The sequence below is a fragment of the Equus asinus genome, chromosome 5 (genome assembly GCF_041296235.1).
Source record: "Equus asinus isolate D_3611 breed Donkey chromosome 5, EquAss-T2T_v2, whole genome shotgun sequence".
NCBI classification, from domain to species: Eukaryota; Metazoa; Chordata; class Mammalia; order Perissodactyla; family Equidae; genus Equus; species Equus asinus.
In genome coordinates this window covers 92,906,815-92,934,454 of record NC_091794.1, presented here as the reverse complement: position 1 = coordinate 92,934,454, position 27,640 = coordinate 92,906,815, and the positions used below count along the sequence as shown (strand labels likewise).

The 27,640-nt window shown below is 46.8% G+C and overlaps 1 protein-coding gene across 4 annotated transcripts; it reads right to left on the bottom strand.

Moving 5' to 3' along the window:
• On the bottom strand, positions 1–27,348 carry PTAFR (platelet activating factor receptor). 4 transcript variants are annotated; one of them, XM_044770173.2, is made up of 3 exons: positions 27,143–27,348; positions 25,257–25,327; positions 1–3,847 (listed from the first exon to the last, which is right to left on the bottom strand). In XM_044770173.2, the coding sequence occupies exon 3, from the start codon at positions 3,798–3,800 to the stop codon at positions 2,772–2,774; it is 1,029 nt and encodes a 342-aa protein (XP_044626108.1). In that variant the 5' UTR covers positions 3,801–3,847; positions 25,257–25,327; positions 27,143–27,348; the 3' UTR covers positions 1–2,771. The 4 variants fall into 4 exon arrangements, with proteins under 4 accessions (XP_044626108.1, XP_070366704.1, XP_070366705.1 ...); XM_070510603.1 differs by lacking the exon at positions 27,143–27,348 and adding an exon at positions 26,905–27,073; XM_070510604.1 differs by lacking the exon at positions 25,257–25,327 and having other exon boundaries at positions 137–3,847; positions 27,143–27,305.
• Between the last annotated feature and the right edge of the window lie 292 nt (positions 27,349–27,640).

Genomic DNA, 27,640 nt, shown 5'->3' with positions numbered 1-27,640 from the left:
CAGGACTGTCAGACCCACTCTTTATTGAGCACTTACTGAATGCAGACCCTGTGCACTTTATACACAGCACAGCGGTGTTTCCGGAAGTGTGCTGTGTAAGTCACTGGGGCGTATGAGGTGACTCTAGACAGGACATCAAAGGCATTTTTATTTTAATAGTTACAGGCTTTAAGTTTGTATTTACCTTCTATGTGTGACAAGTAGTATTAGTTTTCATTTACGATTTAGTTGTAAAGCATCCTTTTAAGGAGACAAGTTTTGAAAAGGATTTAAAGATTTAAAGAACAATATTTATTAAGTAAACATACAGATGGTACATAGATATGCAAAAATTGTGAGGAGGGTACACGGATGACCGAAATTCGAGAGACACTGTGCTTTAGCAACAAGATTTTATCTTATTCAGAGCTCTTTTGGTTGCAAGTAATAGATAACACTTCAAATCAGCTCAAGCAAAACAAGAGAATGCATCCTAACAAGGGCATCTCACAGGACTCAAAGGAAGGAGGGCGGACTTTGAGGCTCGAGAAGGGTTTGGCCCGGAGGAGGAGCGCCGGCAGGCTCCGGGAAGCGCCTCCCCCTGGCCTCTCCAGGCTCCTGGGGTCTCCCTCTGGTCTCTGCTTTGCTCTGCACATCTCCATCTTCTCTCTGAGTCGAGCCATTTTCTCTAATACACTCATGCAGGTGGCCACCCCCTGCCGCCACCACCCCCAAGGCTTGGGTACATAGAGACACACATGTAGACACACGCTCACAGCTCCAGAGTTTGTATATCTTCAGGTAAGTGACTTGCAGAGCTGGAAACAGCATCCCTGAGTCTCGCTGCTTATTCCTGAGAGAGAGAACCAGACTGGCCCAAGTAGAGCCAGATGCTCGCCTCTCATCCATTCAGCTCCTATATGAGGACCGAGGGGAACAAATTCTCAGAAAAAGGGAGAATCTGGGATGAGCAGTCACCTTGACCAAGAGGCATCTGCTTCAGCATCCACTGCTCATTACAACCCTATGAGGTAGGAAATTCAGCTCACAGCCCCTCGGCAGGCAAGAGGTGACAAAGTGAAGACTCGAACCTGGGTCTGTGTGACACCAAAGCTCTAGGATGCTGCACTATACACCTGGTCATCATCAGCTAAGTCCAGCCCACAGCTATCATTCCAGACCCAGGCAGGTTACTGGCCCTGGGAGGCATTTATCAGATTCAGCAATCCAGTGCTTGCCCAGCAGATAGGAAATAAGGATCCTAGCTTTATGCGGACACTAGCTGGAAGGTAGGAAAATTTCTCAGGAGAACCACGGGGCTCTGGACACCAGGGAAAGCTCCTCCAAGCACAGGGTCTGAGGCTGCCAGGTGTATACTGCAGGCACTCAGCTCAGAGTGTGAGAGGAGGCTCATTTGAATATATTTTCCGACATTCACAAGCAGGCATCTAGAGATCCTCAAGAGAAGCTGACACCTCTCTTCTGCCCCCAGAATTCAAAGCGCCAGCTGGCCCTTGGAACCATAACCACTCCTCCCACCTCCTGGAAGCTAAATTAGGAGGGCCCCCCAGAAAGCGAGGCAGGAGAGGAGATCTGACAGGCTCCTTCTACTCTGGAGGCCTCACCCACACCCAGGCACTTCCCAGCCTAAGTGTCCACTCCCGTGGAAGCCTCTGGGCCTCGTGGTGCGCTGCATGACCTGAGTTTCACTTTGAGGGACCTTGACTCCACAGTGCGTGGCTGCCACATAGAAGGTAATTCATCAGGGTCTGTTGTTGAGACAGACAGATGGATGTGGAGGTTGTGTCTCTCCCGCTGGCCCAGAACTGACCCAGGCTTGAGGCGAGGGCTGTGCAGAGAGACACATCTGCTTCAGGAGACAAGCTCCCCATTCTAGCTTTCGGTTTCTGCATGTTTTATCTTCTCTGGTCACCATTCAGGACAGGTTGTTGGGTGAGTCAGAAGATGGTTCCACCAAGCCACTTCCCCTAAGAAGAGTCACAAAGACCTTGTGCCTGTGGGTGGAGACAGGGTGGCACTGTTCTAGCTCAAAAGTCGGCCCCAGGGGCCGGCCCGTGGCCAAGTGGTTAAGTTCACGGGCTCTGCTTTGGTGGCCCAGGGTTCACTGGCTCGGATCCTGGGCATGGACCTAGCACCGCTCATTAAGCCATGCTGTGGTGACATCCCACATAGAAGAACTAGAATGACCTACAACTAGGATATACAACTATGTGCTGGGAGTTTGGGGAGAAAAAAAAGAGAGGAAGATTGGTGACAGATGTTAGCTCAGAGCCAATCTTCCTCACCAAAAAGCATACTTTAAAAAAAAGTCTGCCCCAAAGATAATGTCACTCAGCTAGAGGGTTTCCGAAACCCCCCTTCTCTAACTTTATAGTGATAAAAGGAGTGGTTGCCCAAAACTTTAGGCCACACTCACTTGAGGTACTGCCCTGCTAGGGTGAACTGAATGGCTCAGAGTCTGCCCCCAAGGTCTGCCCCTGGCCCTGATGTTCCTCCCAGAGCTATCAGACTCAGGCTCAGGATAAGGTCACCAGCCAAGATTGCTATGGCCTATGCCTAAAGGTAGCTGGAGGGGCTCATTCAAGTTCCGGATTTTCCCATAATCTGGTTCTGCCATCATCCCCACCTTGGGGAGCTAGCCTCCATATCTAATGGGCACCAGTGCCCAGGGAGGAGGTGACCAGACCACAGCAGATACTCCTTCTCCTCCCAGGTTGGTCTGTGATGTCCATGGAGGAGAAGCCTCTGGACCTGGCCCCAATAATCAGGAACTAATTTTTGAGGGAATTGACAGGGATCTGGTTGAGTGGCATGACCCCTTCAATGCCCGTCTCCGTGGTGGCCAGGGGGCATTTCCGGCTGCTGCGCAAACTATATAATTTCTGGGTGAGGTGCTTGCGGAAACTCTTGGTGAGGAAACAGTAGATGATGGGGTCTAAGACACAGTTGGTGCTAAGGAGGCAGAGGGTGACCTGATGTGCATCGTTAATAGCCTGGTGGAATTTGTTGTTCTGGAAGCCCAGCTCAGCCAGGGTCCAGGGCAGCTGCACCATGTGGTGGGGCACAAAGCAGATGATGAACACAGCCAAGACTGTGCAGACCATCCACAGTGCCCGGCGCTTGACTTCTGCATTGCGCTGCAGATGCTCTGGCTGCATGAGTAGCTTGCGGATGATGACCAAGTTGCAGACGAGGATGATAAGGAAGACAAGGAAGAAGCTGAACACCAGGAAGATGTGGATGATGAGGACTGGCACACTGCCTTTCTCATAATGCTCAAAGCAGCGAGTGATGTTGCCTGAGCCAGCCTTGTTGGGCACTATGTTGGTGGAATCCATGAATAAGAAGTATGATGCAGCAGCCACAATGGCCAGCCAGATGACCAGGGACAAAGAGATGCCACGCTTGCGGGTGGAGGCCTGAGCGGTCTTGATGGGCTTTGCCACTGCCTGGAAGCGGTTGTAAGTGATGACGCCCAGGAAGGCCACAGAGCAGTAGGTGTTGATGAAGAAGCAGCAGCCAGTCAGGTTGCACAGGAACTTGGGGAAAATCCAGTTGCCCTGGTTGTAGTAGTAGACCACCCACAGTGGCAGGGTGAGCAAGAAGAGCAGGTCGGCCACGGTGAGGTTCACCATGAAGATCTTTATCTCATTGAGTTTCTTGGAAGAGTACAAGTGGCCAAAGACCCACAGCACGTAGCTGTTGGCGATAACCCCCAGCACAAAGATGATGCTGTAAACAATCGGGAAGAGAGTGTACCGAAACTCAGAGTCCACACGAGAGCTATTATTTGACTCCATCGCTGTGGGCTGGAATGAGGCAGCTGGTCACAGGGTCCTGCCTGTGCCTGGAAGATCACACAGGAATTCTGGTTAATGAGGGGCCAACGAAGGACTATCTTATTTCATCAACTCCAAGACTACCGCTTTGCACATTTTTAAAACCCTAAAATCAAAGGCGTCTTCCAATTAATTGGCAGCATCTTTTTTCTTTCTAGAGAAAATAATAGTGTGTTTCTACAATGGATGACATCTGAGATTCAATGAAACTAATGGCAGTTCAATATCTTTTCTACAAGAGAAATGTTCCATTTAAAAATACATCTTTATATGCTTCTACATGGCAAAAGAAACCATCAATAAAATGAAAAGACAACCCATCAACTGGGAGAAAATATTTGCAAGTCATATACTGGCAAGTGGTTAATTTTAAAAATATATAAAGAATTCATACAACTCAACAACAACAAAAAGAACAATTTGATCAAAAAATGGGCAGAGGATACAAACAGACATTTTTCCAAAAAAAGAAATAGAGATGGCCAACAGGCACATGAAAAGATGTTCAACATCATTAATTATCAGGGAAATGCAAATCAAAACTACATGAGATATCACCTCACATCTGTCAGAATGACTATAATTAACAAGACAAGAAATAACAAGTGTTGGAGAGGATGTGGAAAAAGGGAACCCTCATACACTGCCGGTGGGAATGCAAACTGGCACAGCCACTAAGGAAAACAATATGGAGATTACTCAAAAAATTAAAAATAGAAATAGCATATGATCCAGCTATTCCATTACTGGGTATTTATCCAAAGAACATGAAATCGCTAATTCAAAAAGATAGATGCACCCCTATGTTCATCACAGCCTTATTCACAATAGCCAAGACTTGGAAGCAACCCAAGTGCCTATCAAGGGATGAATGGTTAAAGAAGATATCTATATCTATATCAATATCGATATCGATATTGATATAGATATAGATATAGATATAATGGAGTACTACTCAGCCATAAAAAAGACAATATCATGCCATTTGCAACAACATGGATGGACCTTGAGGGTATTATGCTAAGCAAAATAAGTCAGACAAAGACAAATACTGTAAGATTTCACTCATATGTGGAAGATAAACAAACACATAGACATGGAGAACAGATTGGTGGTTACCAGAGGGGAAGAGTATGGGGTGGGCATAAGGGGTAAAGCAGCACATATTTATGGTGAAGGATAAAAACTAGACTATTGGTGGTGAACACTACGCAGCCTATACAGAAGCTGACATAATAATGTACACCTGAAATTTACACAATCTTTTAAGCCAGTATGACCTCAACAAAATAATTTTAACTATATGTATATACCTTTTTATTCTTTGGCTTATTTTGACTTAAAGTTTTAGATAATCTATTTATGGTGATAAAATACATAAAAATTTATACTATGAAATTTTTAATTTTCTGACAAAATTTGTATATTTTTCTATTGATGACATTTGAAATAAAAATTTTGATGGTAAAATGTTCTACATTGAAGTATAATTTATGGGGCCAGCCTGGTGGTGTCGTGGCTAAGTTCACACACTTCACTTCGGTGGCCCAGGGTTGGCAGGTTCGGATCCTGGGCTCATCAAGCCACGCTGTGGAATAGAGGAAGCCTGGCACAGATGTTAGCTCAGCGACAACCTTCCTCAAGCAAAAAGAGGAGGATTGGCAACAGATGTTAGCTCGGGGCCAATCTTCCTCACAAACACACAAAATACTAATAATAGTAATAATGATTTATGTGTTTATAAAAAATCAGGAAAACACAGAGAAGTATAATATTAGTGTCATCCAGGGATTGAAATACTAGCCACTTGTTCAAAAGAGTGAGTTAGATCTGATTGTACTGACGTGGAAAGTTGTCCCTGGATAATATAGCTAAGTAAAACAAAACGAGTTGGTAGGACCCCAGTATATAGGTGTGTATGAATAGAAAATGATCTAGGGTACACCTCTAACAGTTGACAGTGGTAAGTAACCACTGGGAAGGTCAAGTGGGCTTGGTAGGAAGTTTATTTACTTTGTAGATTTGTTTGTTTGAACTTTTTATTTTTTTATTTATTTTTTTTAAAGGTTGGCACCTGAGCTAACAACTATTGCTAATCTTCTTTTTTTTTTTCTGCTTTTTTCTCCCCAAATCCCCCCACTGAATAGTTGTATGTTTTAGTTGTGGGTCCTTCTAGTTGTGGTGTGTGGGATGCCGCCTCAAGATGGCCTAACAAGCAGTGCCATGTCCGCGCCCAGGATCCAAACCATCGAAACCCTGGGCCGCCAAAGCAGACCACGCAAACTTAACCACTGGGCCACGGGGCCGCCCCTGTTTGAACTTTTTAGGAGCATTTATTACTCTAGCAGTTAAAAATTTTTGAAGATAATTTTAAAAGAAAAGTATACAGTGAAGAAGCCCTTTAGACAATACTTTAACCAAGTGATCGAGATTAACATCATCATTAGCAAGACTTATCAACATCATGTCCCCCGGAATTGATGGACTGGAAAGGACATAACATCACTTCTCTGGTATTCTTCCCCAAAATGTATAATCTCAGTTTAGTCATGAGAAAACACCAGACAAACCCAAACTGTGAGACATTTTACAAAATGACTGATCAGTACTAACCAAAAGCGTCCCACAACTAGAAGGACCGATAACTAAAAATATGCAACATTTGGCTTTGGGGAGAAAAAGGGAAAAAAAATTTTAAGAAAAACAAGTGTCAAGATCATGAAAGATAAGGAAAGACTAAGGAACTGTCATAGATGACAGAATATTAAGGAGACATGTGACAACTAAGTGCACTGTGGGATCCTGGGTTGCATCCTGGAACAGAAAAGGTCATTAAGAGAAAAACTGGTGAAGTTCAAATAAGGTCTATAATTTAGTTAATATTCTATCAACGTTCATTTCCTGGTTTTGATCATCGTATTATGGTATTATAAGCTGTCATCTCTAGGGAATGTTGGGTGAAGGGCATACTTGAACTCTTTGTACTGTTTTACAACTTTTTTGAAGGCCTAAAATTATTTCAAAATAAACAAGTTTTTTAAAGTATATTAAGGAAGATTAAAACCAGCCACAACCCCATCACCCAAAGTGCGGTCCATTTTCAACAGTGCCTCGCCGTCATCTGCTCTCCATCAGAACCCGTGGCTCCCTCCCCACCTCTTGTTCCTCCCACTTTGTCGCTATCACATGAGCCTGGAAGGCCCTCTGAAGTTTTGTTGCAGCTGATGGGGAAGGGATGGCAAGAGACTTAGATTGGGATTAAGCAAGGCCTGAGGCTCGTCATATATCATAATGCAGTGAAAAGAGCCCAGAATTGAGAGTGAGAAGCAAGGAAGACAGTTAACACTTCAGAGCACTCCTTTTAGAGCCAGGCACCCTTCTAGGTGCTTCCACATGCACTACTCATTTGAGTTTCACAAAAGCCCTTTGAGATAGGAAGTAAAACCCCCCTTTTATGTAACAGGAAACTGATCGTAGGGTGGTTATGTGACTTGTCCAAGGTCACACAGCCGTTAAGGGATGGAGCCAGGATCTCAAGTCCAGCTCTGTGTTCATTTGTTCATTCACATATTCATCCAACAAATATTTCTGAGCATCAACTGCCTGTCAGGCTCTCTGCTAGGCACAGGAGATACAGGGTGAACACAGCCAATGGGGCCCTGCACTCAGGAAACTTACAGTGTCATGGGGGAGGCAGACAAAAGCAATGTAAACAAACATAGCTGCTATACAAAGAAAATGGGGCACTGATATGGAGAATCAAAAAAGGGATTTGCTTAGAAAAGAGGTGACCTTTCCGTTGCGGCCTGAAGGAGGAGCAGAGGAAGAATTTCCCAGGCAGAGGGATCTGCACGGGTCCAGGACTGAGGCAAGAAAGAGCTTGGTAGGTTCCAGGAACTGAAAAAAGGGCCACCTGACAGCCCTTTGTCCTAACCTCCAGCTGCCACTCCACCCTCACTTCGTGCTACCTTCCCCCGAGGCTGCAGCCAAAATGGACTTCCCACATGGGTCTTCAAACCCACCCAAACCTTTCCTGCCTCAGCCTCCACACGTCCCCACGCCGATGCCTTGAACATTCCTCCCCACCCACACCCCGCTTCCACCTGGCCTTGTGAGCTAATGCTTCAGACCTTAGCCGAATTTCACTTCTTCAGAGAGGACTTCACTGACTCCAGGGCCAGTTCAGTTCCGTTCCTGTCTCAAAACTCACTGTACTTCTTCGTAAATCTGAGCACGCTTGTAATCATATTTGCATTTGACTGCACTTGACTACGAGCACGAGGAGGAGAAGGGCCTTATCTGTCTATTCAACACTATTCCCGGCATCATGAACCAATAACCGAAGGAATGAGTGAGAAGCCTTTTAATTATGCCCATTCCTTAGGGGGCCCCGGAGTAACGGAGACACTTGAAGAAACCTATAGATACTTACAGGTGAGTTTGAAGAAACGACTGGCTCTAATCGGAATTTTGTTGATTGAGAACTTTTTTTTTTTGAGGAAGATTAGCCCTGAGCTAACTGCTGCCAATTCTCCTCTTTTTGCTGAGGAAGACTAGCCCTGAGGTGACATCCGTGCCCATCTTCCTCTACTTTATATGTGAAACGCCTAACACAGCATGGCTTGACAAGCAGTGCCATGTCTGCACCCGGGATCCAAACCTGTGAACCCCGGGCTGCGGAGAAGTGGAACACGTGGACTTAACCGCTGTGCCACTGGGCAGCCTGATTGAGAACACTTTTGTGCTTTGCCCCATTCCTGTAGTCGTAGTTTGTCTATGTTAAATTAAATAAATGTAGGTTCCATTATTCCAATAAATCGTGATTCCTTTAAAAACAAAAAACCCACCAAGTCATGTTGTAAATTACATAGTTGATTTGAATTACACAGTTGTTTTGTTTTTTTTTTTTTTGAAGAAGATCAGCCCTGACTTAACTGCTGCCAATCCTCCTCTTTTTGCTGAGGAAGAGTGGCCCTGAGCTAACATCCATGTCCATCTTCCTCTTCTTTATACATGGGACGCCTATCACAGCATGGCTTTTGCCAAGCGGTGCCATGTCCTTACCTGGGACCCGAGGCCAGGGAAACCTCAGGCCGCTGAGAAGTGGAATGTGCGCGCTTAACCGCTGCGCCACTGGGCCAGCCCCTGAATTACATAGTTTTATGCTGCTTCCCCAGCAGCAAAATTGCTAGCTTCTACTCGGCTGGGACCTTTTCCACTCCTAAGGTGGAACCCACCTGATGCCGCCACTCTAGGATAATAGATCTCAAGGGTGGTCCATGGAAACGAGGGAGGAGAGAGGAATCTCTCTGAAACCGTTTAGGGGATCCCTGAGGTCAAAACCATTGTCATAATAATACCAAGAGATTATTTGTCTTTTTCACTGTGTTGACATTTGTGCTGATGGTACAAAATGATGAGCAAAACTGTTGCCTCTTTAGCACAAATCAAGGCAGTGGCACCAAAATGTAGCAGGAGTTACGGTCTTCACAGCCATGCACGCAGTGTACCAAAATTTAATTAAATTTTTTAAAAAGCCAATTTCACTTTAAAGTGTCCTTAATAAAGCAAGGAAATTATTAACTTTATTAAATTTTGAGTATACATCTTTTTAATTGTCTGTGTGTCGAAACGGGAAACACCCATGAGACACTTCCCCCGCACACTGAAGTTGTCTTCAGGAAAAGCGCTTATGCCATTGTTGGGGTTGAGAGCTGAATTTTGCTTAGTCACCATTATCTCTCAAAAAAATGACTGACAAACTATGGCTTTCAGACTTGGGTATTTGGCAGACATTTTTTCAAATATGAACGAAGTGAACCTGTCACTTCAAGGAAAACAAACGATGGTATCTGTTGCCGGTGATAAAATTTGAACTTTCAAGAGAAGATGACAATTTTTGGAGAACTTGTATTTGCCAGCATGAGCTTGACAACTTTCCCATACTTAAAGAATTTTCCGATGAGATAGGTGGTGATATTAATGAATGCAATTTCTTTTTTTTTTTTTTTTTTTTGAGGAAGATTAGCTCTGAGCTAACTACTGCCAATCCTCCGCTTTTTGCTGAGGAAGACTGGCCCTGAGCTAACATCCATGCTCATCTTCCTCTACTTTATACGTGGGACGCCTACCACAGCATGGCTTTTTGCCAAGTGGTGCCACGTCTGCCCCCGGCATCTAAACCAGGGAACCCCAGGCCGCAGAGAAGCAGAACGTGCGCACTTAACCGCTGCACCACCGGGCCGGCCCCTGAATGCATTTTCTTGATATCTTATCATGAAAGGTCGAGATGTAGAAGACCTGCCTAACTCAGTGAACCCGAATTTTCCGAAGGAAGAAGGCGTGATATTTCAAAATTCTGTCTAGGTAAAAGATTCAAAGGGCAAGCTGGATCGACACATTGCTGTGTAACAGATCCCAAAAAGTTCATGGGTATGGTTCAGGTTCCACATCGCAACTAACCTGTAAGAAACAGACTACCATTTGTGAAGCCTTGATGCAATGTCAAAGAGCATCAACTATCATCCGAAAAAGACGTTAAAATATCCTTCCGTTTACAAACACACAACCGCGTGAGGGCGGATCTGCTTTGTGGACGTCAACCAATCAACATCTCTCAACAGACTTGAGTGCAGACGGAGGTACGAGAATCCAGCTGTCTTCTATTAAATCCAACATTAAAGGAATTTGCAAAAGAAATAAACCAATGCCACTCTTCTCTCTAAATAGTTTATGTTTTGAAAATTTTTATTATTTTTTGCTAAAAATATTATTTATGTTACCATGGAATGAATGTATTGCTTGTTTTCATGTTTAAAAACCAAAAAGATTTTTAGACTGTCCTCGTTTTAACTTCAAATATGGTAAAACTTGAGAGATATGACCCGCATACACACAAACTCTCTGGGGCCCTCAACAAATGTCAAGGATATGAAGAAATCTTGAGACCAGAAGATCTGAAAATCACGGCTCTACAATTTCAGCCCTGCCCGCCTTTCCTCTGAGCCCAAGATGCCCATTCATCTGGGCTGACTTTGTTTCTTTCTCGTGCTGGACCCTTGGGACTTGGGGGACGCTGTTCCTGGGGGCTGAGAGAGGCAGGGAGGCAACCACTGCTGGGCAGTGCGTGGTGCTCACTCTGGGTCTGTGAGGAAGTCACATCTCTAGCCACCCCACTCCCCACCCCTATCGCTCAGTCAGTCCCTTCCTCTTCTTGGGTTCAGGCTCCAGCTCAGTGGGGTGGGGGCATCTCTCCCCTGAAAACTGTCTTTCTCCAGCCAAAGGACTTAACCCAGGACACCTTAAGCCAGGGCCCCCTGTCTCCGTGCCATGCCTACCCAGGCCTGTGGACAAAGTCTTCCCACCAGGAAGCAGCAGGACTAGGGTAACTCTTGTGAGGCGCTCACCTGGGTACAAAATTTAAGGGGGTGCCCAAAACCTCAGGAATCAAAATAAATTCTATTTTAATGCAACATTTTAAAAAATCAAAATCAGTGTAACTACTGATTCTTCCCTGTGCCTCATGTTCTAATATGGCTCTGCCTGGTGCTATTAGGATCCTGTCTCCATTTAAAATTTTGGTATTTTGTTCATCATGAATTTTTTTTTTTTTTTTTGCATTAATTGGTTCTTTAAAAAGCCTTTTCACCATGTGAATGGGGCACACATGCAAGCTGACCCAATTCGCCCATTCGGTCACTCATTCATGCATTCACTGGCCGAGCGCCCACTGCTCCAGGCCCTGGGCAGAGCACCGAGGCCTCAGAGAACAGACCTTCAGCGGCTCACAGACCATTCTGTAAGAGAGAGATTCAGAAACAGACAAGTGATAAGTGTTATGATGGTGGAGGTCCCAGATGTCAGGGTAATTCAGAGAGGGTGCTGTTAGCACAGACTTGAGGGTCAGGAATGACCTCCTGCTCATGCTGAAGGGAGAGAAGGAGTGGGCCTGAGGAGGAATGCCAGGCAGAAGGGACGGCACCGCGGAGCCCTGGAAGAATAGGAGAGGGTGTACCTTGTTCTTAGGGAACTTGAGACATTCGGTTTGGCTAAAACATAAAGTGAGAGCAGGGATGAGGAGAGACAGGGCCTACAAAGTGAGCAGCAGTCAACTTAAGGGTCTTGAATATTAGTCTAAGGAGTTCGTACTTGATTCTGCAGAAAATGGGGAGTCCTTGAAGGATACGGAGTGTGGAAGGGACAAGGCTGGATCCGGGTTTAAGGAAGATGGCTCTGGCTGCTGTGCACAGAATGGACTGGCGGGGCTTCAGACCGGAGGCGGAGAGACAGCCCAGAGACAACTGCAACTGTCGCAGGGCTGGAAGAGGCTGGGACCATGGCAGAAAGGATGGAGGGAAATGGATGACCGTGAGAGTTATTTGAGAGATGAAATGGACAGAACTTGGTGATGGGCGGGATGTTGGTTGATAGAAAGGGAGCAGTCAAGGACTGCCAGGTTTCTGGCCCAGACGGCTGGGGCTGAGGTGGTGTCTATCCTCATGGAGACGACACTGAGGAAGAACAGAGTGCGGTGGGGAGGATGAATTCAGCTGAGGACGTATCACATTAGGAATGTCTGTGAAACATCCAGGAGGATCCAGGATTAAACCCTGAAGAGCCCAGCACTGAAACAGAGGGCAGAGGAGGAGAGAAACCTATGGAGGAGGCAGGCCCAGGCCGGTCCGAGTGGTTGGAGGAGAGCCAGGCAAGTGCCATGCAGGAGACCTAGCGGAAGAAAGTTTCAAAAGTGGGGAGTAAGTGGCCAACAGTGTGAAAAGCCACAGGGAGATGTAGACAGAAAAATAAACATCGCATGTGGCAACACGGAACTCTATCTTCCTTCATCAGAGGGATAGTGGTTTCTGAAGCATGAGTTGGGGAGTAAGTGAGATGAGGAAGTGGAATGTCAAGTTCTCATTCAAGAAGCTTAGTTCAGCAACTAAATTCTGTGTGTGGACCTTGTTTGCATCCTGATCAAACAAACAGACTAACTTAAAAATTATTTGTTAGGGGCTGGCCCCGTGGCTGAGTGGTTAAGTTCTCTCACTCTGCTTCGGTGGCCCAGGGTTTCGTGGGTTCGGATCCTGGGCACAGACATGGCACCGCTCATCAAGCCATGCTGAGGTGGCATCCCACATGCCACAACTAGAAGGACCCACAACTAAAAGTATGCAACTATGTACTGGGGGGCTTTGGGAAGAAGAAGGAAAAATTTTTAAAAATCTAAAAAAAAAAATTGTTAGACAATTGGGAAAACTTGAACATAAACTAAGAATTAGATGCAATTATGAAATTAATGTTAATTTTGTTAAGTATAATAATATTATGATTATACATTTTTTAATTTTTTAATTCCTTATCAATGAGATATCCATACTGAGGTATTTATAGGTAGAATTATACACTATCTGGGTTTTGCTTTAAAATATTCCAGGAAAAATGTGCCTACATGCTAATCTCCATCTCAGCGTCAGCTTCCCAGAGTCAGCTGTGACAATGTATACTCCGATCTGTCTGAGCCCAGAGCCTCCCCAGTCCACAGAGCCTCCCCAGTAGGCCCAGCAATGGTAGGCCACTTCTTTCCAGATAAAGAATGAGAATCAGTGTAGGCAGTCTTGGGTGGAACCCCTGCCTTTGCCCGAAGCCTTGCCCGTGGCGGTTCCAGTACCCATCACCCTGGCTCTTCCTACTTCTGCTGCCTGCTATCCAGTCCCAGGTCCTGATTCCCAGGTGACTCCCATTCGCTTGGTCCTCTTCCCAAACTTAATACCTAGCTGTCCTTTTCATCAACAGAACCCTTAAAATCATCCAAAATGTAACCAGTCAAGTCTCCTGTAGGTCTGGGGGCTCATATTCCATGCCTTTGTTCATGCTTCCCTCCCTCTCTCTGCCTGGCCGACTACGGATCATCCTTTAAGACTACTCAGGCCTTCGTTCCTCCAGGTAGTTCTTCCTAGGCCTCCTTGCCTTCCGCACCCTCCCCTCTGCCCCCAGGCCTGGTTAAGTGTCCATCCTCTGGGCTCCCAGAGCTCACGGCTTCTTATCCCACTGAAATTGCCTGTGTATGTCCGCCTGCCACACCAGACTGAAGCACCGAGACTGTGTGCGTTCATTCAACAACAGTAATTGACATCCTGCTGAGTGCTGGGCACCGAGCTGGGGATACTGCAGGAATAAGACAGGCAAGATTCCTGCTCTTGAGGAGCTTACACTAGTCAGGGAAATCAGACAAAAATAGTTAGAGAGATAAACGAACAAGGGAATTTCAAATTGTGATGAATTCAATAAAAGAAATAAAAATAGCGACGTGACAAAGATTGAGTGAGGGGCTGCTTTAAATAGAGTGATCAGGGAAGGCTCCTCAGAGGAGGTGACATATAAACGAAAGCAGAGGCAGATTTATCACAAAACCAATGAAGCTTAAGCTTCTAGGCCCCCTCCTAGGCCTTGTAGCTAATTGTGTATTTATAATTTGGTATCTTTTCTTCAAAGATGGCCCCAAAATTGTATAAGCTTTAGGATCCTGCAAAACCTGTATCTTCCCCTGGCTAAAAATCTAAAAAATGAGAAGAAACAAGTCAAGAGAAAATCCAGAAGAAGAGTATTCGAGGCAAAGGGTATGATGTATGATGTGCAAAGAGTCTGTGGTGGAAGTTAGTTCATCATCTTTTGAAGTGGGAATACATTTGTCATATTCAAGAGACTAAAAGGTCAATGTCGCCGTAGGGGCGTGAGAAATGGGAAGATTGGGAGGAGATCAAAGGGTAACAGGCTCCCAATAGCTCCCAGGCCACAGTAAGGATTTTGGATTTTACTCCGCCAGCGTCGGAGAGCTGTTGGGGTATGTCAAGTGCATGAATAACCTAATCTAACTTGCTCTGGCTGCTGGGCAGAGACTAGATGGTAGGGGACAAGAGTGGAAGCAGAGAGACCATTCTGGAGGCAAGAGATGGTGATGACATGGACCAGAAAGTGGCATTTCCAATTCCTCTCTCCATCCCCAGCACTCAGCACAAGCTTGGCCAGAGCGGGAGCTGGGTAAATGTTTGTTGAGTGAACAAATATCTGGTAACCAACAACACTGATCCCTTTGTGACAGCTGCAAGAGGGCTGAGCCAAGAAGATGGCGGAGGCCTGATCTGTCCAGTGACGTGAGAGCAGCCTCCACACAAGGCAGACTGAGTCCTCACAACTTCACAACTCAAATTGTGGTCCTTGGGCCAGCGGCATCAGCACCGCCTGTGAGCTTGCTAGAAACGCAGAATCTCAGACACCCCCCCCAGACCTGCTATATCAGAATCTGTATTTTAACAAGATTCCCAAGTGATTCATGTGCACACTGAAGTTTGGGAAGTGTTGTGCCTCAACACACTGGCAGCCACATAATTGCCTGATCTAACACCTTCCATGGCTCCCCATGGCCCAGGATCAAGTCTAAGTTCCTTACCCACCAGCCGCTACTACTATTTACCCTCAACTCCAGCCACACTGAATTTCTTGCTGGGTCTCTAAAAACTCCATTTCTCCTCAAACCTCTGTGCCTTTGCACACACTGAGGTCCTTTTCAAGGGTGCCCTTTGACTATTACTTTACCTAGCAAAATCTTACTCATCCTTTCAAACCTAATCTAAAGAGTGCTTTCTCTGGGCCACCTTCCCTGATCACCCCAGCAGAATGAGCTGCTTCTTACCTGGGTCCCCATGGTCCCGGGCACACTCCTCAGTGTAGCACCTGACACAATATTTTGTTGAGTATTGATTTCTCTGGTGGTTTCCTCACCAGGCAGGGAGCTTCTTGAGGACAAGGACTAGGTCTTTTTCATGTCTTTATCTCCAGTGTCAGACACTGGGGACTAGATGGATGAATGAATGGCCAAGCCCTTGATGACTATTCAGAGGAAACTGGCAGGAAGGAAAGGTGTCTAGTCTCTCTTGGGGAGGCATAGTGAGTTGGGGAGAACAAGGCTTCCAGAGTCAGAAAGATCTAGGTTTATACCTGGCTCTGCCATTTACTTGCTGTGTGACATTGGGCAAGTGACTTTACCTCTCTGAGCCTCAGTTTCTACATCTGCAAAATCTTATGATCCTAACAGTGGTTCCAAAGATAAGCATGCAAAGTGGCCGCAAAAAGCCAAGCATCCCTCTTCCTATTGGCCCAGCTATGTGGAGCGAGGGGAGGGGACGATGGATTACCACTGACCCCATGGGCTCTAACCCACATGATGGCTTCCCTGTCAGCTCCAGACAGGCCCTCAGGCTAACGCCAACAAAGCTTTCAACAGCTTAGAAGGGGAATGAGCACTTGGAAGGAGAAGGAGGAGATGGCTCAGACCATTCACCTTAACATAAGGGCATGGTTTCCTGATGGATCAAGGCTGGGCAGAAGGCCCAGTCCCAGTACTCAGCCGGGGGTGGGCTAGGGAGCCATAAATATTCATGGAGACAAGAAGAATTCTGCCATCTGGATTTCCCATCCTCCGCCCTGCAGAATGCTCAGCCCCAACTCCCACTCTGCCTGCCATTTCCATCCTGTCTGGAAACATTCGCAGCCCCTAGGGAACCCGGAGAAAGAGCTCCCATCCTCAGCTGGACAGTCAGAGGGGACGGACCACGAGGATCTGGGAAGAAGGAAATATTTGCTGGTTACCTCCCCAGTGCGGACGGTGGGTTGGGAAGTTGGGTTTACCAGTCAGACTGGCCCCTAACATTTGGGGGGCCATTTGATGTCAAGAGTACAAATTTCTAAATATTTATAAAATCAGTCACGTCCAACTTCATATATATCCCATGCACCAGCAGCTCCTCGCAGCCCCATAAGCCTGGGGGTTCACTCACCAACAGAGCGTGGGCTAGAAGTGGGGTGTGGGAGAGACACAGGCTCCAGGTGGGCCCTCTCACATGGATCTAAGGACTCCCTGCTGTGCGGGGAGGGCAGGCCTGGAGGTGAGCCAGAGCCAGAGACATTCTCACCAATGATCACGTTTCTTCCTCAAATCAGCACTGTGAGAAGAATTTTATGAAATGTCCATTTTTCCTGGGAAGAAAGTGAGATCAGAGAGGGAAACAGACTTGTCCACAGTCACACTGGGACAAGTGGGATTTTAAACTCCAGGGCCCATCCTAACTCTCCTAGGCCAAGCTGTGACCTCTGCTGTAAGCAAACCATTCCTTGGCCAAGGGGTCCACTCACAGATCCGACCCACAGCCTGAGAAGGAGCTTCAGGTGCTGCAGGGCCCCAGGACAAGACGCCTTTGCCCTGGGAATCCTGCTTGTACCTTTGCTCCCCAAAGTCGAGTATTGAAAGTGGTAAAGGGAGGGGAGGGTCTGCTCTGCACCCATCTCGCTCTTGCCAGGCAGCGCTGGAGATGGAATCGGACTCTCGTTCAAACACTAAACTCACCCATGACTCTGGGTCTCTGTTTCCTCATTGGTAAAACGAAGACCTAAAAATGGGCCTCAGAGAAAAGGAAATTAAGAAAACAATCCCATTGACAAGAGCATCAAAGAGAATAAAATACTTAGGAATAAGCTTAATCAAGGAAGCAAAAAACTTGTACACTGAAAACTACAAAACACGGCTGAAAGGAATTAAAGAAGACACAAATAAATGGGCAGACAGGCCGTGTTCATGGATTGGAAGCCTTAATATTGTTAAAATGTGCATGCTATCCAAAGCAATCTACAGATTCAACGCCCTATCAAAATCCCAATGGCAGTTTTTGAGAAAATAGAAAAAAATCCTCAAATTTATATGGACTCTCATCTCAAAAGACCCCGAACAGCCAAAAGAATCTTGAGAAAGAAGAACAAATCTGGAGTCCTCAAACTTCTTAATTTCAAAACACATTACAAAGTATAATAATCAAAATAGTATGGTGTTGGCATGAAGACAGACACACAGACCAATGGAACAGAATAGAGAGCCCAGAAATAAACCCACACATATATAGTCAATGATCTTTGACAAGGGTGCCAAGAATACACTATAGGGAAAGGAGAGTCTCTTCAACAAATGGTGATAGGAAAACTGGACATCCATACGCAAAAGAATGAAGATGGACTCTTATCTTACACCATATAGTGTAGTCCCCCCACTTATCCGTGGCTTAGCTTTCCGCAGTTTCAGTTACCCACAGTCTGAACTCAGTCTGAAAATATTAAATGGAAAATTCCAGAAATAAACAATTCATAAGTTTCCAATTGCACGTGCTTCTGAGCAGCATGATAAAATTTCACATCGCCCCCCTCTGTCCTGCTTGAGATGTGAATCATCCCTTCGTTGCATCTCCAACCATCCCCATGGTCTGCTCCTGACATCCGGCCATTGACAGCGTCATGGTTCAATGATCCTCCTTCTGATGTAGCATTAGGCTATGTCACAATACCTATGTCATTCACCTCACTTCATCTCATCAGTAGGCATTGCATTATCTCATATCATCACAAGAAGAAGGGTGAGTACAGTACAACATGATATTTTGAGAGAGAGGGAGACCACATTCACATAACCTTTATTGCAATATATCATTATAATTGTTCTATTTTATTATTAGTTCTTGTTAATCTCTTCCTGCACCTACTTTACAAATTAAACTTTATGATTGGTACGTATGTATAGGAAAAAACATAGTATAGAGAGAGTTCAGTACTGTCCATGGTTTCAGGCATCCACTGGGAGTCTTGGAACATATGCCTCACAGATAAGAGGGGCTTACTATACAAAAATTAATTCAGAATGGATTAAAGACCCAAACATAAGACCCAACACTGTAAAACCCCTAGAAGAAAACATAGGGGGAAATCTTCATGATATTGGAATGGGCAATGACATCAAAAGCACGAGTAACAAAAGCAAAAATAGACATATGGGACTACATCAAACTTGAAAACGTCTGTGTAGTCGCAAAGGAAACAATCAACAGAGTAAAAAGGCAACCTACAGAATGGGAGAATATATTTGCAAACCTATATTAGATAACGGGTCAATATCCAGAATATATAAAGAACTCTTACAGCTTCATAACAAAATAAATGAATAAGTAAATAAATAAATAACTCATTAAAAAATGAGCAAAGGCCTTGAATAGACATTTCTTCAAAGAATATATACAAATAGCCCAACGAGCATATGAAAAGATGTTCAACATCGCTAATCATCAGGGAAATGAAAATTAAAACCACGATGACATATCTCCTCACACCAGTTAGGAAGGCTACTATCAAAAGAGCAGAAAATAACCAGTGTTGGTGAGGATGTGAAGAAATTAGAACACTTGTGCATCATTGGTGGAACCAGAAAATGGTGCAGCCACTCTGGAAAACATGCAGCTTCCTCAAAAGATTAAAAATAGAACTACCAGGTGACCCAGTAATCTCACTTCTGGGTATATTTTCAAAAGAATTAAAAATAAGATCTTGAAGGGATCTTTGTACACCTGTGTTCATAGTATCACTATTCACAATAGCCAAGAGGTGGAAGCAACCCAAAGGTCAATCAACAGAGGAATAGGTCAATGAATGTGGTATGTGTGTATAATGGAGTACTATGCAGCCTTTAAAAGGAAAGAAATCCTGTCATATGCTACAACATGGATGAAACGTGAAGATATTATTAAGTGAAATAAGCCAATTACAAAGAGACAAATATTGCATGATTCCATCTACATGAGGTGTCTACAGTAATCAGACTCATAGAAACAGAAAGTAGAATGGTGGTTGCCAGGGGCTTGGGGGGAAGGGAAATAGAGAGTTGTTGTTCAATGGGTACAGAGTTTCAGTCATGCAAGATAAAAAGTCCTAGAGACCTATTCTACAACAATGTGCATATAGTTAATAATGCTGTAACGGACACTTAAAAATTAAGAGGGTAAATTCATCTTATGTGTTTTTTACCACAATAAAAAAATAAATTTTAAAAACGGGCCTGAGAGATGGCAGATTTGAAAGTACATTGTCTATTTCTTTTTTTTTCTTTTTTCTTTTTTTTCTTTTGAGGAAGACTAGCCCTGAGCTAACTGCTGCCAATCCTCCTCATTTTGCTGAGGAAGACCAGCCCTAAGCTAACATCCGTGCCCATCTTCCTCTATTTTATACGTGGAATGCCTGCCACAGCATGGCTTTTGCCAAGCGGTACCATGTCCTCACCCAGATCCGAACACGGCGAACCCTGGGCTGCAGAGATGCAGAACGTGCGAACTTAACTGCTGTGCCACCGGGCTGGCCCTACATTGTCTATTTCTAACTTGGAATCATAGGGCTCAGTTTTATGACTAAATAGCTGTGCAACCTTTGGTAAGACTGTTTCCCCTCCCTGGGCCTCATCTATAAAGTGGGGACAATAACACATTTACCTTACGGAGCTTTTGTGAGCACCCAGTGAGGTAAAAGATATAAAGCATTTGGAAAGGACAGTGGTTAACACACAGACTCCGGAGTCAGACAAACCCGAGTTCAAATCCTGCCTCTGTCACGTCCAACTTCATGACCAAGGCCAACCACGTCACCCTCCGGGCCTCAGGTCCTTCCCTTATAAATGGAGCTGGTCATATTCCAAGTGCATATCTCCCTAGAGTGGTGTGAAGATTCAACGAGTAACGCGTATAAAGTGTTTAGCACAATTCAAGGTATTCACACTCCACAGCTCTAAAAAGCTGTATCTACAAGCAACCCAGACAATCTGCTGATTAAATCAGATCAAATGTTTTTCAAAATAGCACCGCTGTCACTGTGATCACTCAATCAAGCTCACCCCAGCCTGACGCCGCCTACATCAGGCTTCTGGATATAGCATCAACCCTGAAAGCTTCTGGGAACAAGTCACATCTTTTTATAGCAGCTGGGGACAGCTGGCAAAATGCTATCAGCCAATTCTTGCCCAGGGTGATTAATTTAACTTCCATGAGCCCCTGTTTATTCATCTGTAAAACAAAATAATAATAATGTTACCTACCTCATAGGAGAGTTGTAAGGATTAAATGGAAAATGCCTGATCCATCACAGGAGCTCAATGAGTGTTGGCTACTGTTAGTCTTACTTCTCTACCCCTGACAGGGTTAGAGGTGCCACCTCTGATTCCTACAACACAGCGCATCACGTTGCATTACAATGGCTGTAGGCTTCTCTTTCCTTCTGGGTTAGGAATTCCCTGGGTGAAGGCTTCTGGCATTTCACCAATACGCATCAGAGGCCCTCCTGCGCAGCAAACGCTCAAGGAATATTTACCAAATAGATACTCACACACAAACACAGAGTGTCTAACTGATCCCCCCCTTCACTTACAAACCCGCACGTACCAGCCTCAACGACTCCCAGCCCTGGGATTCCCTGGGGCCACTCAAACACCACAGTTTAGTCATTTCCCTTCCGTGAGTACTAGTTTACTCATCTATCAAAGGGGAATAGTATCATCACTGACCTCATAGGACAGCCCTGACGTTGAAGGTAGATAAACCTCTAAGATGTTTGGCATACAGTAGGTGCATAATAAAGCAGTTACGTCCTATTCTGACCTCCCCTGTTGCTGACATTTGTGCCCTGGCCTGGCCATGCTGGCCATACCCTCTAAAGATCCCCTTGTGGAGTGGTTTCATGACCATTTCTCCAAGAAGCAGAGGGATTTGAGGGGCAAATTAAGGAAGCAAGTATGCTGAGCTCCGGAGAATTCTGTGCTGGGCTCCCCACGGGTTCTGGTACAAGGAGTCTAGTGCCGTGCCAGGTACACTTTTTGGTGGACGAATGGAGCTCCTTGTCTGGGGAGAGGTCAGGGACAGGGTCTAGGGTCCTGGAGATGGGGGTGGCCTGGGTACCAGAGTTGCTCAATTTTCCTTGTCACTGGGGCCCTACCCTGACCCCAGGTATGTATGTTACACTGATGAGACTCAGTCTCTGCTCAGCTGGCCTAGGGCATCCCTGTGGAGTGGGGGGACCCTGAGCCTGGCCTGGGTCTCTCCTGGCTCCCAGATACCCAGATGGTTTCTGTCTGAGTCATGCTCCCTGCTCCTTGTTCCCTGAAAGTCAGCCAGGGCAGGGAGGAGGGAGAGGAGAGGAGCTTCCTATTCTGGGCTTTTCCAGAACTGGCCACACCCCTCTGTTACATCAGGAACCATGCTGACCACGTCTTCCCAGCCTGCGAGCTCCTGAGTCCTGTGGACACTCTCATGGGAACCCAGGGCCTGGCCCAAGGGAAAACAGAGAGTACAGGGCGCAGTCCCTGGGGTCACAGGGACCCTGATCTGTACCTGGCTCTGCTCTTTCCTAGCTGATCGTTGGCTCTCATAGCCGCCCTTTCTTCATTTGCAAAATGGTGATAATAAAACTTGCCTCACAGGGTAGTTGTAAGAGCAGAATGAAGCAACTTAGGCGCTTGGTTACCGGTCAATAACTGTGAGCTCCTCCCTCACCCCGAAAATATTTGTTGAATGAACCAATGAATGAATAAGCAAACAAACCAGCCATGCACCCACAAGCCACATCTCCTTCTTTGGAAGCAGCAACAAGGGGTGGTTGAAGAGAAATCACAGGAATTGGGATCAGAGAATGTGAGTTCTGGCCTCGGCTGTGCCACCCACAGTCCTGAGTGAGTCTCCTCCCGGCTCTGAGCCTTGGGATCTTTATCTGTAAAACGGCCCCCCCCACTTCAAGCATTGCTGTGAAAAGGAACTAAGATTGTTGGAATAAAGGGTTTGGTACACAGTAAAGTACTTGGTAAACTGAAATGGATTTTATAAACTATAAACAGATCTGCACAAATTTTTGACATGCTTCGCCCATCAGCCATCTAAGCTCAACTCCAAACCCAGGCCCCGAGGGTCCCCCTCCTACAGAACAAAGGGGATGGGGAAGGGGGGTTGCTGAGTGGTGGTCCTCCCCCCACATATTCTCTCTCGCCTTTTTCTCTTTCACACACACACACACACACAGAGCCTGGCTCTGATTTCCTTTGGCTGAAGACACAAGGAAAGAAAGATGTACCCACCTCTCAGCTGCTTTTGTCGATGATCCCGCCTCTGGGAACAGCTCGGCTGTACCAGCCTCACCTGCAGGTTGGACATGCTCCCGGCACATGTGGATATAGCCAGAGCCAACTCCCCAGCTCACCCCACATAACCACAGACACACACGCACGCACAAACATACACCTGAGGGTTCTCTACCCTCCCACTGATGAGGATCAAGGCTACACCAGGGAGAGAAGCCTAAGGCGTCCTGTCCTACATGCCAATCTATATCGTCCTCCAGGAAGTATAGGACTTCCTGACCTGATTCGACCTGATTCATAGACAAAGTTATAGGACCACCCAATAACTGGACCCCACCTGCACTGATACCTTTTTAACGACTTTTTTACACGATCTCTTCTTTGTCTAATAAAGAAATAACTCATATACCTATGCCTTATAAATTTAGCCCTGCCCTCAACCCATCACAGCTCTTCACTGCCCATGGGTCCTGTCCCCATGCCTGCAGCTTTTTACTGTCCATGGGTCCTGTCCTCATGCTATTCTTTGGATAAAGGAGCACTACTACCAGACCTTGAAAGTTCAAGAAATCTTTCTTTTGACTCCTCTGCTCGCAGAGCCCACATCACCACCATGCAGCCTAGGAACCCAATAGTGCTGGTCAGAGAAGTGGCCACGCTGGGGACCCATCATTTGTCCTTGTGGGAACAGGCTCCACTCCTAACCCAGACATACCCCCCAGGACCACTCGGGGCATGCTCCCAGGCTACAGCTCAGCTGTTGCCCCCTCCTTGCCCACCCATGGGGGAAGGGGATGGGACCAGTGTGGGAAAGGAGGGGCTGCCCCTAAAAAGAGGAGCATTCGCTTCTCCTCAACAAGGCCTTGTTCACAGGCCCAGAATGGGGAGGAGGAGGTCTCCCCATAAAGGTCTCCTTAGAAAAGGACACGCAGGACCCCAGCCTTTCATCACACCCCCTGCCACCCCAATACCAATCGGGAGTAGAAACTCGGTCCTGGAGGCACATTGTATTAATGTCATAGACTGTGAATCCCTTACCAAACCTTCATTGCTCAGATGGGGAAACTGAGGCCCAGAAAGGATTTGCCCAATGCGACAACAGTATCAGGGGCAGAGCTGGAACTAGATGCTGGGTCTCTGGCTCACTGTCCATTCTCTTCCAAGTACAAAATACTACTTTATCATTCATTTATTCAATTCATATTCTAAGATTATATATAAGCCAAATTCTGTGCTAAGGGTAAGGATAAAGCCATGAACAAAACAAATTCCTCATTCTTAAGGCATTTTCAGTAAGAATTACAGTGTTGGCCGTGGCAGTAACACATTGCCTCACGTTCGTGTAGCATCTTACGATTGATGAGGCATTTTCCCACCCAGCTTCTTACTTCATCCTGCCCACAAACCCACAAGGTCAGTCCTTTTAACTGCAATCTGCAAATGAGGAAAGCGAGGCTCCTAAAGTGCCCAAGGTCCCAGCTTGTGAGCCAGAGCCGAAATCAAAACCCTGTTGCCGGCCTTAGGCCCAGGGCCATTTCTTCACCTCCAGAGCGGGCGTCTTTCCTTGGCTGGGTTGTCGGTAACTAAAGGTAGGGATGTCTCTTTCTTTTGCTTTCCCAGCACCTCCCGACACACACACACACACACACATACACTCTCTCCCTCTCTCTTTCTCTCTCTCTCCCTCTCCAAGCACCAGAACACAGCTGTGGAGTCAGTCAGCGCTAAATTAAAGCTGCCTGAATGCTCAGGGAGAGAGTGTGATGGCTCCTCATTTCTCCCAGCCGAGGGAGTGCCTGGAGCATCTCTGGGTCACCAGGTCTACATCTGGACCTCCTGCCAGCAAAGGACAGGAGGGCACAAGCCTGTGCTCTGTCCCTACCCCCTGGAACCTGGTGGAAGAACCTGGTTGTGGGCCAGGCCCTTTGTACCAACAACCTCTGTCTTCATCTTCCCCCGGGAAAGCCTAGCATCTAGTGAGTTCCTAAGCACCCGTGCCTGTACCAGACCCTTTACTTGTCCTGACAACTTTGCTGGGGAGATGGCATTATCCTCATGTGACAATTTAAGAGACTGGGGTGCAGAGAGGGAGTGCCACTTGGCCAAGGTCACACAGCTAGTAAAGTAGGCGGCATTCAGCTCCCCGAGATCTAGGTAGCCCCTCTCTCATCACCATCACCACCTCCCAGTGAGGTCTCTGAGGTCACTTCAGCACTGCGTTGGCCTCAGAGAACCGAAGAGGGGAGCTGATTTCGTGGGAAGTTTGGTCACGAGAAATTCTTTCTAAATATGATACTCTGGGCCCAAGGAAGATGTGAAAACAGTTTCTTAAAAGCAGAACCCCCCATTTGCTTAGGCACAGTCCAGAAGCACGCCCTTGGTCTCCTGAGGACGCTCTCATATGCCTCCCCCTTGCCCAGCCAGGGCTGGGACCCCCTTACCTGCACCAGGGGCAGCAGCTGCAGCGGCAGGATCCTGGTGTCTCTGTCTGCAGACCCAGCTTCTGTGCCGTCTGGAAATTGCAGAAGTGAGGAAACAGAGCACGCCACTGCCAAGTCACCCCCGGGAGGAAATGCCGTGACCTTAGGGCCTCTCCAACGGATGCCACGGGAACCTCCAAGTTGGGTCACCCAGGCCCTGGGCACTGCTTGGAGATTTCTCACCGAGCAAGGGGCACGGTAGGGTGTGGGCAGTGGCCACTGTGCCAGAGAATTAGAGTGAGAGAGAGAAAAAGCAAAGAGAGGGAAAGCAAGAAGTGAGAGAGCATGCACTTGAGAGAGAGAAACAGCATGAGCACAAGGAAGAGGAGAGAGGAGAAATGAGTGATGGAGAAAACAGAATAAGAGCGGGAGAGAGGGAGTCAGGAAAAAAATGAGAAATGGAGAGAGAAAGGCATACGCAGAAAGACAGACAGATGTAAACAGAGAGAGCGCATAAGAGGAAGCAGGAGATATAAGGACAAAAACCAGGGGAGTTAAAAGAGAAAGAGGACACAGACAGCGAGCGTGTGCCTGCGTGTGCCTATGTAGGTGTGTGTCTGTGCATCTGTACAGGCGGCAGAGAAAAGAACGAAAGAGAGAGAGAGAGAGGAGGAAAGAGAGTGACAACTAGAATTTAAAAAAAGATGAGAAGGGAGGAGCTCAGAAGAGCTACTGTTGTCAGCGGCGTGACTGGGCTGGGCATCCTTGGTGACCAAGAAGCACTGAACCCAAGGAACCCATGGGGACGGAGTGCCATGGGCCTGGGGGAGGGAGGGAACGTCATAAGACCCTGAGCGGGAGTTTTGCAGTGTGGGAGTGAGTGGGAAAAAGTGAGGGTGAATAGGTGTGGGCAACTGAAGGGGTGAACACAGGTGAGTTTGAGAGTGTGTGTGCATGTGTGTCTGTGTGTGTCCGTGTGTGTGAAAGTCAGTTGAGTGGAGGCTTTGTGTGTTCATAAATGAGGGATGGGCCAGAGCTTCCTGCCTCAGTTTCCAATCCACTTACCCACACATTCAACCAATAAACATTTATTGAACATGGCCAGGTACCGGGCACTGTAGTGCACACTGTCTAAGAAAGCAAGTTGGATATTAGCCAATCCCACCCCCCGCTACACAGAGAGGGGAACAACTGTAGACAGGACCAGGGTCCCAGAGTGAGGCAGGTGCAAAGCAGAGCCAGGAGTATAGGCTCCTGACTCCCCATGCAGGGTCCAGCCTCAGCTCTGCCCTGCGTGTCTGGGCCAGCCTCCTTACGCTGATTGGGACCCACTGCCGTCCTTTGTCAAAGCCAAAAACAGATCTCAAAGGACAAACCAGCTTTAACCTGTGCCTCGGCCCTGGAGACTAGAGCCCCAAATCTGCCCCTCTACCCCACCCTCGCCACACACAGGGAGAAGCACTCAAACCACTTAGGCATACAACCCTCACATGTTCATGTACGCTCAATACATTCTATCATGCAAAGACACCACGCACAGCCACCTCCCTCCACTCACATGCACACTCACCTACTCAGGTGCCCAAATCTGTCACCCCCTTCCTCACATCTGCCCAGAGTCACCTCCTCCCTCATGGTCATTCACACACACTTCCCCACGTTCACCCACCACAGACACTGTCCTCGAATCCCAAGATGCGGCCCAGGCCTGTTCAGGACTTTGCAAAGGCACAGTTTGGTCATCCCTCCTCGTCTCCCTTCGAGGCATTTTGAGCCTTGAGTGCCCTGAGACACAAGCGAACACAATCTGTTCATTGCGTTTAACCTTCTTGCAAACTGTCCGCTGGAAAGCCCAGGCCTCCACTCTGCTCCCCAGCCCAGACCCGCTTGCCCCAAATTGGCTTCACCTTCTCAGCCATCCTCCAGCCGCCACACTCCAGCAGGGACGTCAAGCCTGGAGGGACCTCCAGGATCAACCAGGCCCTGTTTGACCACAGATTCCAGGACACCTGGCTCAAACCCAGGGCTGTTCGGCTCAGCCTGTCTTTCAGTAGTCCCTGTTCCTGTTCCGGGGTTTCTGGAGCAGTTGCCTTTCAGTACCTCTTTTGCGATTACCAATAAGCGGGGTAGGTAGGCAGAGATCGTATCAACCTTCTACAAATGAGGACACTGAGGTCGACTCCTCCTTCCTCTCACATCCACATTCATTCCGTTAGCAAACACTGTGAGTTCTACTTTAAAATATATCCAAATCTGAATCTAATCAAGCCTTTGGATCTAACCAGTTTGTAGGAAATACAGGAGACAGAGGAACAAATGAGAAGACCTGGCAAGGAGGCAATCAGCCAAATCCGGAATGTGGGACGAGGACATTCTACAGGACAACTGATCCAATTCCTTCAAGA